General features: G+C 40.4%; 1 protein-coding gene across 1 annotated transcript in view; it reads right to left on the minus strand.

The window, feature by feature from the left end:
* LOC120518147 (mannosyl-oligosaccharide 1,2-alpha-mannosidase IA) overlaps positions 1-20824 on the minus strand; it is a 534215-nt gene that overhangs the window by 219777 nt on the left and 293614 nt on the right. Inside the window, exon 3 of the mRNA XM_039740772.1 lies at positions 4943-5058. Coding sequence (XP_039596706.1) covers positions 4943-5058 — 116 coding nt within the window. The remainder of the gene's footprint in view (positions 1-4942; positions 5059-20824) is intronic.

Here is a 20824-nt window from a genome sequence, read left to right on the forward strand (position 1 = left end):
TCTTGGTACTCAAATGTGGCACTTGGTGCCATGGCCCACCTTTCAAGTTGTTGTGCCTGCCTAAGGTAAAGTCATCCCTGATGGAGGATTGCTGGAATCATGGGAAAGAGAGGTCCTTTCATCAGATTGGCTGGCCCAGCACTGTTTCAGCTGTGGAAATGGGGGAGGCAGCTTGATGGATGAGGTCTCCAGGACTCTAAACAAATCCAAATCATATTATGTGATGTTATCCACTGTTAAATTCTGCTACGTACTTCTAAAATGTTTATTTTTATACTGTATTGAGGATTTGTTCTGTGCTGTGCATTATATTATATTGTACTGACCCCCTTCTTTTTGACACCCATTGCATGCCCAACATACCTGGAAAGGGGTCTCTCTTTAAACTGCCTTTCCCGAGGTTTCTTCCATTTTTTCCCTACTGGGAAAAGGAGTTGTTCCTTGTCTTCTTAAAGAGTCAAGGTTGGGGGGCTGTCAAGAGGCAGGGCCTGTTAAAGCCCATTGCCGCACTCCTTGTGTGATTTTGGGCAATACAAAAATAAACTGTATTGTATTGTATTATTATCCAATCTGTAATGGTATTATTGTCAAACTTATTTTAATTTGCTTATATTTTGGGTACAACTAGAAAAGTTAAGTTAAACTATAGATAAAAAGTGTAACCTTCTTTCCTGCCTGTTCTGGTACTGACTGCCTAGAGTTAACAGATGTTAAAGAAAGAGGGACATATGTATTTAACTATAATAGCAGTCAACCGTAACAGTGACCAGGCTGGCCAAATGTACCTCTTACAAGGGCCATAGTTGGAATTTGGGGCATTCTGTTTGGGTCTACAGTATGTAGTAAAGAGTTTCAATGGGAAAAAGGATTCATCCTAGGATCCTACCATTAAACAAAGAAAACATCGATTTCTCACTTCAGGTAGAAGGAACATCATATTGGGTCAAATTTGTTTTACTTCGGTAATGATAAGTTTGTTTATATATGTAAATGTCAAGGTTCAGTAATTTACTATTATAATATCATAGCTATAAATGTATGTAAGTCTGTACTCACTTCAGAATGCTACATAGAATGAAACAATTTGAATAACATTTTCCTGCGACTATATCCAGCATGTAAGCATCTCTTCTTTAATGCTACAGGCTGGGACATAACTTATTGTTTTTACTATGAGAATATCAAAAGACTTGGTGAGCCTCACACGATTTTTAATATAAAAAGTGGTAAAGTCAAAACTGAAGGCATAGCAACAGCTGAGCACCGCCACCTGTGGCTTTATGCTCTGCTACACAGATGTCAGCCGGATACGGTAAGCAGAGAAAACAGAGGGGGTGTTAATCGATTGCAGGGAATACAAAACTGGTGTACACAGCCGCTCTTTTGGAACATGAAGAGAGTCTTCTACCTGTTAATATAATCGTGCTAAACTGCATGTCTAACATATAATGTGAAAAGATGTCTCTAAGACATGGCTGCCATAAAAGTAAGCCTCTAATGGATTATTTCTCAGCATTGCTGAGCTCTCTTTTGGGTTCTGCAAGTCTTGATTTGCAGTACTCGTAACAATACGAATAAGGGCACAGCTGACTACCTCTACATAGACACAGGGCCTTCCTTTATCATTTTGCAGTCATGACCTTTACCGTCAGTTTTATTGTGGGAAAGGCTTTAGGGGAGATCTTTCCTTGAAACATGGACCCCTTTAATCAAATGCACAGATTTTTTTCCAGTAACTACAGTTTTATGCTACATCTCTGTCACTACTTTCGTTTGTCTATTCCTAGATTTACCAACACTTAGGAGATACAGTTCACAATTTCAATGCTCTTTCATCCTGGACAACAGTCTAGGAGCTGTAGACATCCCCCAGGTATGACTGTCACTATAGCTTATTTATTACAGCCATGATTAACGTAGCTGAGAAAAGCAATCATTCTCCTAAATCTTACAGAATCAAACAGAGCAAATCCTAGACACAAGTAAAAAGGCCTAATAAGCTTTAATCTTTAAATATTATAATTAGTGCCATAAACAAAAGCCAATAGAGATGTAACTTTTCATACCAGTACAACCTGGATTGTCATGTAGTTCTAAATTGAGAGCAACATTAGCAATGCATTTAACATGTGTGTCGATTAGCGGTGGGCTAGAATCTTAGTAGTTAAACAAAGTCTCTGGTCAGCTCTTTCTGTTCAGCTCTCTCTGTAGCCAGATCATCACCTTGTCTACTACCCTATAACTTTCTTAGTGGCACTGTCCAAATTCATCTATCTAATCCCCCCAGGCTTTCTTCAGAATTCTGGAGGAGCCAAAACAAGAACAAATAACAAAAAGTCAAAGTGCAAAAGAAAACACACAATCCTAATGCTAGGGCCTACTCGGGAATAAGGCTAACTGTCGTCATGAAGATTAAAAGGATTTTCACCCAACCAAAGATAATGCAAAGGGAAAATGCCACCATATTTATTTATCATCAATGAGACACTCACAGTCATATGACTTTTAAAAAAATTACGTAAATGCAGAAACCGGAGATGTTAAAGAAAACTTTAAAATTATAAGGCAAAATATGAAAGTAATAACAGAAATGGATTCATCATGATTAAAATCCCTAAAACAGACAACAATACACATACAAATAAATAATGTAACAATAATGACACTATACACCCATACAGTATGCTTAAACACCAGAAGCTGCCATCTTAAAAAATGTTGTATAAGTTTGCTTATAATGATATTTTCTTCAAATAAAATTTTAAAAAAATACAAGCGGTGTGAGATGACAAAATGCGTTATGTAACCTCCATTTTATATGTCTGGCAACCAGAATAACAGCAGTAAACATTATGACCAGAGATATTTAAGGATTCAAGCAAAGTGATGGTTACCACACCACACTCATAGAACAAAATGGCATTGCCAGAACAATAATAAAAATGAAAAAAAAAAACTAGGAAAATATATCCAAAAAATCCAAAAGTGAAACAAACAGAGGTCCAAAAAACCAAATATCAAGTTCGCCACATCAACATGGCCATCTGGTTTGAGGATTAAATGCAAATTATTCATAAGAAAAATGACAGAAGCCACTCATCCAGCCATCTTCTGAACCACTGTAGGACAAGCAGCAGCAACCGTGGCAAGATTAGAAGGCGCAGCGTTGCTCTTTTATATATCATATATGACTGGAATGTTTAATGCATCTTTGTGTGTACAGAAATGTGTACGTGGACAGTTATGGCACATAAATACCGTAGAGTTAATTAATACATGCCATAGTATCATAGACCAGTAGGGACTTGTGGACTGATGAAACCAAGATTAGCGACATGTCTGGAGGAAACCAGGCACTGCTCATCACCTCTGCAATACCATTCCTACAGTGAAACATGGTGGCAGCATCATGTTTTAGGGTCTTTTTTTTAAGTGGCAGGGACTGGGAGGCTAGAAAGTATTGAGGGAGACCTAAACTGAGTAAAGTAAAGAGATATCCTTAATGAAAACCTGCTCCAGAGGACTTCAGACTGAGCTGTATGTTCAACTTCCAACAGGGCAATGACCAGAGGAGGAACTTGGGGACAACTCTATGCATGTCGCTAGAGCTCAGACTTGAACCCAATCAAACATCCCTGGAGTAACCTGAAAGCAGCTGTCAACCAAAAGTCTCCCTCAGACCTCCGACAGAGCTTTAGATGATCTGCAGCTATTCAGCAAATCCAGGTGTGTGAAGCTTGTCACATCAGACCCAAGAACACTGGAATTGTTGTCAAAAGGGCTTCAGTGAAGTATTATGTAAAGGGTCTGAATACTTGATTTTTAATTTTAATACATTTGCAAATATTTCTAAAATCCTGCTCTCGATATGACATTCTGAAGTATTAAGTGTTGGTTGACGTGGGGGAAAAATGAATTTAAATGATTTCAGCACAAGGTTGAAGCACAGCAAAATGTGTAAAAGGTGAAGGGGTCTGAATACTTTCTGAATGCACGGCAGATAAGAATAAAAGCACTGTGTAATAGAAGTGAACTAACCAAACATTTCACTCATTTGCCTCCCTTCCTATTTTCTTTATGATTCACAGTCTACTGAATGATGCGGATGTCCTTCACCACAAGTAAAACTCAGGTTCTCCCTTAAAAGGTGGCTTTATGAAGCCTGATTTGCATCTGGGTCTGTCAGGGCTCCTGCCAGTTGTCTCCCTGCATGATGAATCTTCAGTATCCTTTGACATCCACTGTAGGCCACCACTACAGGAATGCCAGCGGGCCATTCACCAGTCACTGAAATTACAGTTCGTGTGAAAACAAGCTTAATTTCCTCTGAAGAGAAATTGAGGTGGCAGAAACAGGACATTACAGCGCAAAAGCTGCTCGGAATGCAGAGCGCGCAATTAAAATGGTTCGTTCCTAACATTGTCATTACGTGCATTTCATCCACTTAAAGGGATGTTTTGTTATTTTAAGCATGCTGCCAGTCACAATAATTAGCTAGTTTTGTAAAACAGCAACAGCCTTCAGAATTATAATCAGTGTTGTCACTTGAAATCAAAGAGTCAGATGTGCTCAAATATAAAACGGTAATCGAACTACAGAACCTGGCAGGCAAATTCACACAATTGGCCATTAGCAAAACTCCCAGGAGAGACAGCAAAAGAGAAAGAGATGGAGAGACAAAGAGGACGCATTTGCTTTACTTTCAGTGACACTCAGTGTTGACCATTGTTTTACTTTGAATCCACCTGCAAAGTTACCATAGCATAAAAAACAAGGATAATGATGTTTGTTTCAGTTTTGTGGAAGAGAGAAAAATGTCATTTAAGTGAAAACATTTATTTCTTATCGGTGCTGACACAAATCTCAAATAAGAGAAGGAGGAGGTAAGATAATGTAGTTAATCATGACACTGGTAGTCCGGTGAAATAGAGGGACTACTTACAGAATTCATGTCAAGGTTCTCCTTCACCCAGTCCTTGGCTTCCTCGTACTCCTCCTCCATCCCCATGATGAACAGTGTATCAAGAGAATCCACAATGGAGGCTCCTCGGAGTCCTCCTGAAAGAGAAGAGAGTAGGCTTGTGGTCAGCTGGCAGATTACATTAGATATTCTTTATCAGTCCAAAAGGTGAAATTCTAATGCATACCACAGCAAAACACAAAAACATAAAATACACAGATACAACTCAAAGTACAATATAAGACAACAGAATAAAACCAAACAAAACAATAAACGTGCTAACAATAACCAGTAAACTGAAGTTGGCTCTGGCTTCTAACTGGGCGATGGGAGGAAGCACTGAACTTCGTAATGGCAGTAGGTAGAAAGGATCTATGGAGGTTCTTTGTGTTACTTTATGGAGGTATGAGCCTGTGGCTGAAATTACTCCAAGATGGCACCCCCTGGAGGGCATGACCAAAATTGTTCATGTTGGTGGCATCCAATTTTGCCACCATCTTCTTTTCTACATCTGTTTCCAGGGTATCCTGAGTCAATCCTGCAATGGAACTGCTTTATTGATGAACTCAAGTTGCTTCCCTAGGAGACCACCCGCGTAAAACAATACACTGGCTACAACAGACTGGTAAAACGTTTCCAACAGCTTGCTGGACTCATCAAAAGGCCTGAGTCTCCTCAGGAATTATGTCTGCTCTGGCCCTTCTTACATAGTATCACTACACTGTCAAACCAGTCCAGTTTGCTGTTCCGCATATACAGGTACTGCTCCAGCTTCACTTTCTCTCCCAGATGGTGACAGGTTTTAGGGGCTTCTTAATCTTGCAGGCTACGAACACATCAAGGTGATCCTTCCATGAAATGACATCAAGGAAGGCCTGCTGCCATAATCCAACATGGCCTTCGTTTTGCTGCATAACCTCATCACACTGAGTATATTGTGCTCATTTCTGCATGCCGATTATAGTCCACTCCATGCCCTCCACTAAGCAATGCATCCCTGGTGTGGCTTTACAATACATGAGAGGCCATATGCTATGAGACAGTCTTGTAGTGCCCAGTAAAATTACCCTCCCTTGCAGCCACATTGTGGACTATAATTCAATTTTTTGAATTATTTCTAACTCACACATGACATCTTCTTTTGTATAAGTATTTATGTACACAAATAGCTGCATTTTTATTTATTAGCTGGGATGGCACCTTGGAGAGAGTAATCTTTCAGACTGCAGTACCTATCAAAATAATTAATAACTTTCTTTCTCTAGCATTTCCTAAATTCTAGTGCCCTGTTCTTACTGCATCACAGTTTATGCCCAGGTTGCCTACAGATGGCATCGCTCCTACTTGAACCTGGACACTGATAGTCATGTACCAAGATGGACTAATAAACAACAAAGATGAGGAGGTTTCTGTTGCAGGTGACACCTCAGCACCACACTGGAACAGTGTGAGATTTTCTACAGTGGCTGGAGTGCCAATCCTGCCACCAACCCCCAGGTTTTCTCTGTAAATTAGAGGATCTGTTTGCAGGGCTGGATGCAGATTAACGTCATACCCAGGACAGAGCAATTGCAGATTAAGGGTCTTGTTCAAGGGCCCAACGGAGTAGAGTTTTTATTCCTAAAACAGCAGTGTCAAGTATATTGAGCTGTGAAAAATCCTTCTTAAATAAATAAATACAGCAAAAACCAGATCCAATAAAAAACTGTACTCTGTCAGGTATTTGAATATCGAAAATAAGTCAACAAATAACCGGCTTTTGTCTCTTTTCCAGTGTTGTTCTCTCTCTTCCTCATCTCACTTTGGTCTCCAATCTCCCAGAAATACTCAACAGAGCCGAGGCAATTGTGAAAGTGGTCCTCCTCGACTTCTGGCCCAGTCACCATCCCTTAGTGTCCAAAGGGGCGTCCTGAGCCCGACTTCATCTTCCTAACACCTTTATCGGTATCCACAGGATCTCTAAGAGCCCACGATCTCCTGTGACCCCACCTCTCAGCATGGCTGACCATCCCAGGTCCATCATTCCCCGAGTACACTGCTTCCTCACTACAACACTGGTCTGACCCCCTTATCATGCTCTCTTTTGCTGGTTTATCTTCCTTCTGTATCATTCACTCTTATGATCTCTCACTCAGACCCTTCTTTATTCCCAATGGGTGCCAAGTGCACCAAGCAGCCTATCAGCATCAATGAGGAACTGGCTTAACCAATCATACCCACATATGCAAACAAGATTAACCAATCTCAGCCATCTAACCATACACATGTGGAGCCTGAGCCACACTCTTTTTATTTAAAAATGCCACACCACCATAGACCCCTTATGTGCTTTGCCACAACAGTGTGCAGTGCTTTGACTTTTTTTTTTTTTTGGATTCTTCTTTTGTCTGGTGTTTTTGGAAACCTATGAACACTTTCCTGTGCATGATGAACTTGCTAATAAAGGACTGCCTCTTTGAAAACTGGTCTCAGGATGACCAGCACACCAGCCAAGACTTGTACTGCCTGCCGCACTTTACATGTCAGTGTGTCACACTGAAGTTCAGTGATCTGGCTGGCAGTAACGGGCTGTGCTTTGGGAGATCCTCCCCAGCGGGCACCAGACACATACATCAGGGGTCCTGGAGGACCACCGTGGCTGCAGGTTTTCATTCTAACACTTTTCTTAATTAGTGACCCGTTTTTGCTGCTAATTAACCTTTTTTGAATTAATTTTAATTGACTTGCTCTTGAAGACTCTGCTCCCTTAATTGTTTCTTTTTACTTAATTGGCTGCGAATCAATAATGACATATAAAATAAGCCAAAACATGACCAGCAAACTGTGTCCATCATACAATATCTGAAAATAAAAAAAGATGAAGGTCTCAGGATTGTTGAACTCCACAGATCCCCAAAACGTTTTAAGAATGCTCTTAGAAAAGAGAAAATCAAACCATTTCAGAAATGTCTACTATTACACAATGAGAGCAGCAACAAGCCATGAAATTAAAGAACAGGTCGGCTCCTCATTAAGCAACGGGTTTGAGTGAAATTGGTTGGGGTTTCAGGCCCTCCCTTAGTTGGTCTTCTGTTGGGTCACTCACTTCACATTTCATTTCTGTTTGGGTGCCGTTTAAGGAAAGAAATTCAGAGGAACAAATCTTAAAAAAACAATTCAATTAAAATGAATGGAAAAGGAATTAATTAGCTACAAAAACTGGTCACCAATTAAGAAAAGGGTTAGGATGAAAACCTTTACCTGCTGTAGTCCAGGGGAGACCACGGACGTATATGGAGAGATTACAAGCAGCGAATTTTACCAAATGGTTGACCCAAGAGCTCTATACTAGCACACTATGCTCCTGTCTATGTGTAACTGGTAATTACTGGTAAGTTTTCAGATACCATTCGATGCAGTTGCCTTTTTACTATTTTGACGATAAGAAAATCTTACTTTTCATTGAGGTGAAGCTCAGTTTTTAGCAATGCTAGTTCACAGTTCCAGGAGGCTGGGTTTGAATGTAGGCCCAGTCACTATCAGGATGGAGTTTGCATGTTCTCCCCATGTTTATGGGGGCTTTTCTCTGAGTTCTCCAGTACTTCTTTGAAATCCTTAACACAGGCGGGCTCGGCGAACAGGTAACTCCAAGTTAATTCTGTCTAAATGAGAGAGTACATCCTGTCCAAGGTGGCTTGCAGTCTTGTGCTTGATGCTTAAAACTGGAGTGGATTTGAGAAGATTCCTTTGTGTGTTTAAAAAATTCACGGTATGATAATAAGCAACAATAGTCTGTCAGGTGCTGATATAAAGAAAAGAGGCAGGTGTCTGCCAGGAAAAAATGCCTCCCGGCAAATGCCACCACCACTCTATGAATTTCATTTAAATCAAAACAAATAAACCATACAGCTTTCAGTGTACTCGTAAACATAAAAAATCAATTTTTCTGAATTCTCATTTTCTTCTATAATATGGTCACAGGAAGATGGAGCCAATCCCAGCTGAAAGCATGTGATCTTTAATAATGAAGCACAAAGAACAGCAGCTTCCCTGGTTAAAGGAAAAAAACAAATGGCTGTGTAGCCGTCAAACTCCTCTTAGCAGTGGGTGAAGGTCACCTCTGACCGTGACTACATTCACAAAGAGGACAGCACAAGGCAATACGAGCTGGACACAGGTCGATACAAAAACAAATGTGCACAGCAGCAAAATTCATCTAAAAAACTGGTGACTCCTTGTGACACCAAAGGAATAAAATAGCTGTCAACACAGAACATTTCTTGGTGGATGCTGATATGCATGCAATTTACTGAACAAGGGTCAGTTAGGCTGCCCTGGACTGTCCACAGCTCTGGTTGACAGAGCAGCACATGCTCACAATGTCTCATTACATTGGATTTCCTTCTTGCTGACTTAAAAATGAATGCCTACGATGAATATACTGGCCTCTACTGCCAAGCAGTGGAGCTGCAAGCTGTCCATGGTAAAAAAACATGCAGTCTCCAATAAGCAATACCTACACTATACATACAAATGAAGACCATTTCAGGTTTCTTACAAATTTCAGACATTAATGCTCTTTTCTTTGATAGAGGTTTGGTATAATCTCTCTCTATTATACAAAACACATCTTGCGAAGGGACGCTATCTTTGGAACAGAGATCTTTGACAGAGAGACAGAGACACTTTCATGTCCTGCAAGATGGACAACTCACGACATACAACCTTTGGAGGCAAGTCTCGTGATACACATGCAGAGTAGGTTAGAGATAATGGAGTTAGGAAAATCCGAAAGTCCCAAAAACATCAGAGTAAAGATCAAATTTGCACAAACAAATGGAAAATATTACTCGGTGAAATAACAGAATAGCGAAATGAGATTGCATAGTGTTTAAGGATGTCTGGGGGACAAGAAGGTGCTATACAGGCTTTTAAACGTTCAAAGCGCCACACAAGATGCAAATCACACGGCACGGCAGGAGCAGCAAGCCAGCAGCTGATCGAGCAAACAGGAGGTTTAAACAACACTGTATTTGTTTCCCATTGTATCACCGTTTAAGAGGGATTTCGGAGGGCCGGCTGCGTCTCCTTGGAGTACATTCAGCCCCCCCCTTCACAATGGCCTGTAGCAATGGTGAAGAGGTTGACAAGTGAAGAGAGCAGGGGGCAAAGCCTTCTAGTGATTAATAAATAATAACAGAGTAGAAGAATAGAAAGGAAAAAAAAAAAACCTACAGAAACAAAGGAGGACCAACACATTCAGTGTATGACCACCTAGGTCAAAAGGAAAGTGTGAAGTGTGAGATGACTATAAAGCCTTAAATAATCTCGCTCCATCTTATATATCGGAATGCCTGACACATTATATTCCAAATCGTAACCTTAGATCTTCAAATGAGTGTCTGCTTAGAATTCCAAAAGCTAAACTTAAAAGAAGTGGTGAGGCGGCCTTCTGCTGTTATACACCTAAAATCTGGAATAGCCTGCCAATAGGAATTCGCCAGGAAAATACAGTAGAGCACTTTAAAACACTGCTGAAAACACATTACTTTAACATGGCCTTTCTATAACTTCACTTTAACTTAATCCTGATACTCTGTATGTTCAATTCATCACAATAACTATTCTCAGTGGCTCTAAAATCCGTACTGACCCCAACTCTCTCTTCTGTTTCTTTTTCCGGTTTCTTTGTGGTGGCGGCCTGTGCCACCACCACCTACTCAAAGCATCATGATGCACCAACACTGATGGACTGAAAGCCAGAAGTCTACGTGACCATCATCATCAGGTCCTTCCATGAAAACCCTAAATACAAAGAGGACTGTTTGACTTATGTTAGGTAGATTGCCCAGAGGGGACTGGGCGGTCTCGTGGTCTGGAACCCGTACAGATTTTATTTTTTTTCTCCAGCTTTTTTTTTTTTTTTCTGTCCACCCTGGCCATCGGACCTTACTTATTCTATTCTATTTTTTTATTCATTTTGTAAAGCACTTTGAGCTACATTTTTTTTGTATGAATATGTGCTATATAAATAAATGTTTTGATTGATTGATTGATTGACTACTTTAGGAAGTCAGCTCCAGTGGCACAGGAGGTTTGCAATGTTCCCTTTAATGTGGTTGAATGGTACACCATAAGCATACAAACAACTGTTGAGGGTTGCTGGAGCCATAGCCTTTTCTGACGGCATCAGATGAAATAAAAGAACAAATTTCGACAGGGCGCTAGTATACAGCAGGGCATGCTAACACACACACTCAACACTCCCACGCAAGGGCCAATTTGTAGAAGTCATAGTATCACCGTCACTTGCACAGAGGACAGAGAAACTCAAACTAACAACAAGAATGTACCAAAACGCATAAAAAGAAATTAAACTTAACATCACCCTTAGGCACACCATAGTGGCTCAGCTTCCTGTGTAAATGCATTACTGCAAGAATACTTCCGTTAGTGTACTGCATGAAAAGTGTATGAAACAGAGTACATGAAGGGGTCCTGTGGAATGACAAAGCTACTATCTGATGTAAAACATGAAAAATAACAGCATTGGTGTTGTGCTGTAGGGCAGGGGTCCCCAACTCTGGTCCTGGAGGGCCCCAGTGGCTGCAGGTTTTCATTCTAACCCTTTTCTTAATTAGTGACCTGTTTTTGCTGCTAATTAACTCCCTTTGAATTATTTTTAATTGACTTGTTTTTTAAGATCTGTTCCCCTGAATTTCTTCATTGTTCCTCTGAATTGCTTCATCCATCCATCCATTATCCAACCCGCTATATCCTAACTACAGGGTCACGGGGGTCTGCTGGAGCCAATCTCAGCCAACACAGGGCGCAAGGAAACAAACCCCAGGCAGGGAGCCAGCCCACTGCAGGGCACCCACACACACACACACACACCAGGGACAATTTAGGATTGCCAACGCACCTAAACTGCATGTCTTTGGGCTGTGGGAGGAAACCGGAGCACCAGGAGGAAACCCATGCAGACAGGGGGAGAACATGCAAACTTCACACAGGGAGGACCCAGGAAGTGAACCCAGGTCTCCTAACTGCGAAGCAGCAGCACTACCCATCATGCCACTATGCCGCCTGAATTGCTCCATTTCTTTCCTTAAATGGCACCCAAACAGAAATGAAATGTGAAACAAGGGAGCCAACAGAAGGCCAACTAAGTCAGGGCCTGAAACTCCAACCAGTTGAATAATTAAGGAGTCGAGTCTTTGTTAATTAAACTTGTACTTTAATTCTTTAGCTTGTTGCTGCTCTCATTGTGTAATAGCAGATGTTTCTGAAATTGCTGATTTTCTCTTTTCTAAAAGCACTCTTAGAATGTTTTGGGTGATCTGAGCAGATCAACATTCCTGAACCCTTCACCTTTCTTTTTCAGATATTGTGTGATGGACACCAGTTGTTTCTGCTCATATTGTTTGCCTGTTAATTAAGGAAAAAGAAACAATTAAGGGGTCTGAGTCTTCAAGAGCAAATCAATTAAAAATAATTCAAAGGAAGTTAATTAACAGCAAAAACAGGTCACTATTTAAGAAAAGGGTTAGAATGAAAACCTGCAACCACTGCATCCCTCCAGGCCTGGTGTTGGGGACCCCTGCTTTAGGGTCTCAACCCTGGCTTCACTGTACTTTCATTTTCTGCAATGTTTTTGTTATGTTGTAAATATCACTATTGTGTACGTTATGTTACTGTGTGGCAGGGGACTCTGTCACTGCAGACTGAAATCCCATTTTCTATATGTTAAAGCGATTAACATTTAGTAGTAATGAGATGTGGGTGCGCAGTGTTTTCTGTGTTATAATTATTTAAAGAGGGGGGATTATTAAGTGCTATGTGTTATGTTCATTCGCCATTCTATTGTAAGTCTGCTTTTTTGTATTTTGTGAGGATATCTTGTTTATAAGTGACAAACATCATTTTTTTAGCTTTGCTCCATGAATAGCATTGCTTTGTGGGCCTAAGCAGGTCAACATTGTGTGGAGCTTAGAGGTGCTGATCTTTGGTAAAGTGAGGGCTATTTGTTTTGGGGGGGCTTTGTGTTGAATAAGGTAATGGGGTTGATGGTAATTAAATATGTCTGGTTGTTTAGGAAGAATTATTACTGAATGGTGTTAAAGCCTGTTTGTTTTATAAGTGTTATAAGTATAACAAATTAAGGAAATGTTAGTCAGTCAGTCATTGCCTAACCTGCTTAGTCCTAAACAGGGTCGCTGGGGGTGCTGGAGCCTATCCCAACTAGCATAGGACACAAAACTCTGGGCAGGGCGCAGTCCATCGCAGGGTGAACACGCACACACATACAAGAGCCAATTTAGGATCGCCAATTCACCTAACCTGCATGTCTTTGGACTGTGGGAGGAAACCCGCACAGACACAGAGAGTTAAGTAAATGTGATTTCTTTTAATTATTTTGTTAATGTTCATCCATGATATTTAATATCAATGACAAATTATTGAGTGGAGGTGTGATACAGTCATGCGCCAACTTTCAGCTCCAATTGGGACAGGCCATGTGGCCGTGTGTCAAAATGGCAGTATGTTGGCCACAAAGTGTACAAGTCATTGCAACTGAGGCTCTGTGGGTCTGGTGTGTGTCACCAATAATATTTTAACTGCCTGTATGGAATAACACAAAGCGATTTTCGAGTCTCACCGGCCTTTTATCAGGGTGTCACACAGCTCTCTTAAGTGTCCAAGCGCATGAGATTGCAAGTGATGTGAATCTAAAACTCCTAGTTGATCGTGTGTCAGCACATAGCGGCAATCAATCGATACTTCATGGGGGACCCCTCCATGCTCGTTGTTCATGTATTGGTGGTTTGTGGTGTTTCTTACATCACGGGAAAATCTTAGCATTCATCGATCGATACTTCATGGAGGAAATTGTATAATGTAGTGGGACTTACAAAATATGTTGTAAAAGGAAAGTAACAATAACAATAATAATACATTTTGTTTATATAGCACCTTCACCATAACAGCTCATCTATTATTCACACCCACTTATCAGTAAAAAAAAAATGTAGATAGAACATTGGCCGTATGTAGAAATGTTCTCAACTCGGTGGGCCATAAATCAGTGCATGACTATACCTGTATATGCAAGAAGAAGAACAGATGAATAGCAGATAGTCATATTGGTAAGACTGTGTATGGAAGATTAATGTGTCATATCATCAATATTTGAGAGCGTGTTCAACACACTGATGATGTTTTTTTGTCCTTTTTTATATGTTCTGTTTATTAAATTATCTAGTAATGTATGGATTGAGTTTTTTGCCTTTGCTCCCACATAAAGCTTCAGGGAGTGGGGCCACTGTGACATCACAGCTAGAGAACATTTAGTATAATCCAGGCAGACATCAAACCGGAGTTATCTTTCAGAATATTAGCACAAAGTACAGGATGAGCTGCAGTCTTTAATTATTTGGCGACTTACAACATTTGAGATGCATTTCTTTTTGGTTTTCCGGTTGGAGCACAGGCAGCTCAAGTGACTTTCTCAGGGTCACACAGCGTCAGTAGTGGGATTTGAACCCACAACCTCATGGTGTGAAGTCCAAAGCCTTAACCACTACACCACACTGCCTGCCCTACCCGCTATAGTTTGTTCCACTGCACTGTCTGAGAAGCCATCAGCACATGCTCTTGAGTGGATCATCGTCTGGCTAAGAAAGTCTTTAAAACAATGAACAACATTTCTACTCACACTTTTTTAATTAATTCATTTATGGGACAACAGGGGTGAAGAATGCAGCAGACTGGAGAGAGCAGCATAATCACTGGGGACACAAGAACTCCCTGTCCGAGACCTCAAAACCATACTGAGAATATTTATGAGCTGCAATAATGTTCATTAATGGTCCCACAGGTACCTGAATAATTTAAAAAGACACTCCACATATTCAAAACTCAAACAAGAGTGGCCTGCAGCTCGAAAAGAACTTCAAGCCTCAGCTAACTGGTTTCCAATAAAAAATTCAGAAATAAGGCAGAAGCAGACATCCTATAAGGGTAAATCAGCAAACACAGACACACAGGAATGATGTTGAGACGTCTAAACAGGAAGGCCGCTAGCCCGTCTGACCACATCAGAGACACAATAGGTTAAGTTTTTGATGGAGTCCTGAAGTTGGAACACCCTTACTATGTTTCCTCTGTTGCCTTGCAGTAGGATAGGAGGGTTCATTCTGATGAGGAATTTAGCTAAGGAGTCTTTAATAATGCATTACACTCATCCCCTTTTAAAAATAGATAAAAGGTTTGATCTGCACCACTGACTAATCATCACAAAAACAACGACTGCATAATCCAAGGGCTTCTCACATCATAATTTCAATTACGTGAACCAATTAACAGCTAACTGGCACATGAGAAAACCTCTATAAAAACACTTAATGTCAAGATAGTTTGGAGAAACATAATAAGTGATCACTCAATAAATCATTCATTGATTTTTGTTTCCCTATATTCACATATTTGCATACACAATGCTTATAAAGATTAGGAGTCAGGTGGAGAACTTTGTTCCTTGGTGCAGACAGAATTTCCTGCAGCTTAACATCAGCAAAACCAAGGAACTGATTATTGAGTTTTGCCATACCAAAGATGACGACAACTTAAGGGCTCATTTGATGGTAATTATCCTCCAAACCAGGTACTGGCACTGTCGCTTTCTCTCTGCCTCCCACTGCAAAATGGATTATTGACAACCAGACCACCAATGACATCACTTCAGTCTTTTGCACACCTGAACCCACCTGTTCTGTCAGCGAACTGGCAGATAAACATTTGAGCAAAAACCGAGAGATGTGCGTAAAATAAATATTAAAAAAAAAAAGCAAACTATAAAACGATATAAGCTAAACGAAAGTCCAATGCAAGAGACAATAATCGTGGTTGAGAGAACAAGAGGGTCAAAAGTGAAAGTACATGCAAGAAAAGAGCACGAAGATAAACTCTGAATACTTCACAGATTTGGTATTTGTAGATCAGATAAGGATTTGCACTCATAGCCGTCCTTTCATCCCTTTGTGTCCAGACCTCAGAGGCCCTTCTCCTAGCACCACTGGAAGCGAACCTAACAATGGAAGTAAACACTGGCAGCCTCGGAGGACCCAAAATCATACCAAATCATGACACCACATCGTCCTCCCCGGAGCATTGAAAACTGGCTCTGACACCATCTTAGGGCAGTCATTTTGTGACTTGCATATGAAGAACACTAATTCTTGTTTCTTTGTTCATTTCAATCTTGTAATTGTACGGGGATCACTTAGGTGCCCCAAAACTTCATAAACGATTTGTGTCACTTCTAAAAAATATTCTACACCCCTGTGGTGGCCTGTGCGATTTACTATGGGGTTATGCGCTGGGCCAGGAAAAAAAAAAGCCAAATGAAATCCACTGTGAGACAATGGTGTTTGTCTACTCGAATGAATATGCCAAGATAGCTCAACTGACAATATGTTGTTCTACTGTCCTATCAATACTTGAATAAGTTGAGCTGTTCGCTGAGGTGACACAACTTCGCCAAACCTCTTTACAGTGGCTCTAGAAAAAATTTCTTGAAGAAATGTTCAAAGAACTCACTTGGAAAGATAGAGTCAACAACATCAATAGCAAGAAACTTGCTTACCTAAAGTTTGCTAATGACATTGTGATCATCACTCATAAAGTCAAGAATACACAATGGTGTCTGCGTGATTCTGATGAAGAAAGAATAGCGGTGGGCTTGGGGATCAACAGAAATAAAACGCAGTGCTTGCGCAATCCTTGCTGCCCAAATGGAGCGGTAAGACAATGGGCTGACTTGATTAAAGACATCAGTTCATACACCTACCTCGGTCAAGTGATTACCTCCACACACAGTCGAATGAGAGAGAATGTGCTGGAAAATCACAACATGGCTCATTTTAAACCGTATAAAGCTAATATTACAAGAGATCAAACTCACCAAAGCTAGAGCAATAACGAATATGCCATGGTTTTACCGTCGATGATATACAACTGCTTGGTATTTAATCTCAGCAAAACATATGGGAAGAAGCTTTGAGTCATATACCGTGCAAAGTAGAGACAGACACTGAAAATATAGCTCAGAGACAGTACAGAAACTAGGAAATTCAGCATTTAACTGGCTCCAAAGACGTTACCACAGCAGCATTAAAACAAAAGTGCGAATGGGCAGGTGATACGCATGTCTGATGACAGATGGAAAATGACATTCTGGTACCCCTACAACTTCATGCAACCAATTGCCAGACCTCCAATGTGATGGTGAAATGGACTGCAGAAAGACCTCAAGCCTAGCTGGAACATCCTAGCAAAGGACCAATTAAAGCCTCCTTGCTTCACACAGTGAACCCACAGGATAAAGCAGATTTTAATTGGAATTGGAATCAAGAGATGAAGTGTAACCCGAATAACAAACTGTGAGTTGTAACTGGATGTCAAGAAACTAATTATAAATACAAGTAACAAAAATCGCAGTCAAGTAGCAGGGCTGAGAATTCGAAAACCAAGAAACACACACGAAACCAGAGCCAAAAAAATTAATCTTAAATTAGGAACAAGAAACAAAGCTGTAATTCATTAATCAGAATTTTCCAAAATAACAAGATGGTACCAGTTTTAAGGGTGGGCTGAACCCAATCTTGAGCATCAGGAAGTGCACAATGCTGACCTTTATACCTTTAACCCGGTAATGTCATGCCCCACACACTTGCTTATTTAGCAACAGCATAGCAACTGTCAACAAACAACCCTCAAAATGATGGTGCTCATAAGAAAAACAACACCCTTGAAAATGCAAAATGCACCAAGTAAATGTGACCACAAGACCTTGACTTCTAAACCCAGTATCACTGACTTCTTGAGAAGAACTTATTGGGAACAAATTGTAAAACATTATTTGAATAAGATGGTAACAGAAGGCAGCAATCACATGGTTTAACAATCACATTACTCTTTCCCAATCCATTAGATCTGCAATCAGTCTGCTTTGATTGACCAAGAGCTTTACTTAGTCTGTTAAAACATGAGCTGCAAGGACTGACAGAAACATGTGGAAAAAAGTTCTTGTTATCAGATGTACTTCATCAGAATGTAATCATATGTATGCTTGGAGTAGATCTATCTGGATGTCACCCAGAACAACAAAATTTCATTTTTTTTAATACCCAGAAACCTAAATGGGGAACATTGTGTGCCTCCATCTTAAATAGTGACCACACAATAATGTCCTACATTCAAGGTTTTGTATTCTTGGATCACAATCAAGTCTAACAACAAACAGTCTACATTGGGGTTGCACACAAAAAAGATAAAACGGTGTTGTGTTAAATAAGAAAGTAACACAATATATGTTAATAACAGATGGAAAAATTACAGAAAGACTAAACATAATATCAGAACTGAGAACTTCATATTAAGAAATCCACCTAGGGAAGTACAAATTTCTTCTGGAGAAAATGGACATCACATTGCTAGCAAAGAGGAAAAGAGAAGAGGCCAGGCTTTGTCCAATACAGGTCCAAAATTACTAATGCCATGAGCCTGAAAGTTAATAACACAACATAAAGAAGCAAATGTCCAGCATTGCCAGAAATATAAGCCTTTAAATGTTCAGTCCAATAACCTCCCCATTGGGCCAGATGTTAAAGTCTTATCAGTAATTCTGGGTGCGATTTGGTGGTGTAAATAAATTAGAAATGGGGTTTGCAGATGCATACAATTGTGCAGATAAAGGGATCTGAGAACACACACATGCATGCTACTCACTGATCTGATGCTTGTTAAGCTCCCAGCAGATGCCCACTGCACCGGCTGAAACTGAATATTTATAACCACTCCAGTCACACAATCCTCAGGTCACATTGCCGAACAAACATGAGGAAAGTGACTATGGGCAAAACACCTCTCAGCACAGCCACCATATCACAATTCCATGTTAGCCTGCTTTGTATAATATTGTTGCTTGCGAAGTTTCTGCACCTGGACTCAAAACCAAGCATGCAAACTGACTTGACACTTACTGTATTTCACAAGATCCTTTGCTTAGACGTAATAATCAGCATTCCTGACAGACAACCCCTGGAGTACGGGCACTTTACAGTGTTCCACGCAAGTCAGAGAGCCTTATAGGGCCATTGAACTGACAGTGTGAATGCTGGTGGCACACTGCATAATGAAAGTAATGATGTTTGATGTCCAGCTGATGGCTGACATGTTTAAAATGAAAAGCAGCTTCTCTTCTGAGTCTCAAATATATCACAGGTGAAGTCTGTGAGTTCACATTAACCTTAGCTGTGACCTTTTCTGATCACCATGCCAAGCTATATATTTATAAGGTATATAAATATGTCTCATTCATTATCTCTCACTCTCTCTTTATATGTGCACATATATATAATCAAGGTGCCACAGAATGGAGAATGTTAATTCACAAATTCAAGTAAAAATTTCATTGTACTCTGGACATTTGACCAGAATGACCCTATAAACCTAACATATACAGTATGTGAACAAGTCAATAATTATCTGCATTTTTATGATTATTTTGTTTGCATTTCCAGCACAGGTTTTCCCTTGCACAAGTGGAAATATGGTATGTCTGTGATCACAGTACTAAAGCTTTGACTTTGATCAATCAGATTCTCTTGTCTTCAGGTGGAGTAACCAAGGCCACTTCACTCTCCATTTGCACCAAAGAGGAGCAGCGAACAGTGACCTCCTTTTTTACAGGCTGAATGAGTACTAGGATGAAACGAAATCTACAGAATGTTTTCAGCACAATATGGAGATAGTGTTTCATCATGTCAGAGTCTTTATAAATGGAATGAGAAGTTCAGAAATGGTCAGACAAGTGTCAAGCACAAAAATGGTGCAAGACACTTCTCCAAAGCTACAACTGACAATAGCACTGAGCAAGTCCGTACCCTGATTCTGACAAAATTGAGATGGATTTCAAGCTCCTAGTACATTTTCAGCATGTAAGAAGCAGATCACTGCTCACTACTCTTCTTTATTGCACATGTAGAGGGCAGTGGCCATATTTACTATAGATAGATGGACATATGTAATAAATTGTTATTACAGACAGACAGAGAGAGAGAGAGAGATAACCTGGTCAGCCCAAAATGCCATTTTTTGGTCAAAACACATTTAGAGCTAAGTGTTACATATTGCTCTTTATTTCTACAGAAACTGCTGTTAATTGCTTTTGTTTTGACAGACCAAGCAACAAATCAACAGAGATCTCACTTTTTTCTGAATAGTCCAACCAGAAACCTTCATGAACACACCTGAGTGGGCAGGTGAAATGTCAAAATTCAGAGCTCAGTGTAGTCTGACAGCACGTGAATGCAGCATTAGTACTCAGTTTCAATGGCCGAAGTGGTGCAGGTGATTCTCAGCTTAACACTTTGGACTAAATAAAGAGGTCATCAACACTGCACTGTCATGTATAAAATGAAATCATTTAGCCCAAACACGATCTCAACTAACTAACTGGTCTTCCTTTTTCAAAACACAGCAAGGCTGCACAGGAACATTTGAATCTGCACTACCCTTTGATGGTGACCAATGTTTCATGCATGGGACTGTCGAGCAGTGAGCCCTCTGGATTTTACATTATAGACTATATGCTCACAGCCTGCTCCCTGGACAGCCTGTGAACCAAGGCGCAACTTTACGCACCAGGCTGCATCTCATAGACTTTCAGGCCCTGTCACAAATGCTCTCTCAGGCCTCACCGCCCTGTCTTATTGATTGTGGTTAACAACACTGCCTGTGTGCTTAATGGGATTATTAAAGTTACTGAGTCCCAAAGCTCTATTGACTGCTCTTTGGTACTGTCATCTCAGCATCTGCGCA

The sequence above is a fragment of the Polypterus senegalus genome, chromosome 17, assembly GCF_016835505.1.
Source record: "Polypterus senegalus isolate Bchr_013 chromosome 17, ASM1683550v1, whole genome shotgun sequence".
NCBI classification, from domain to species: domain Eukaryota; kingdom Metazoa; phylum Chordata; class Cladistia; order Polypteriformes; family Polypteridae; genus Polypterus; species Polypterus senegalus.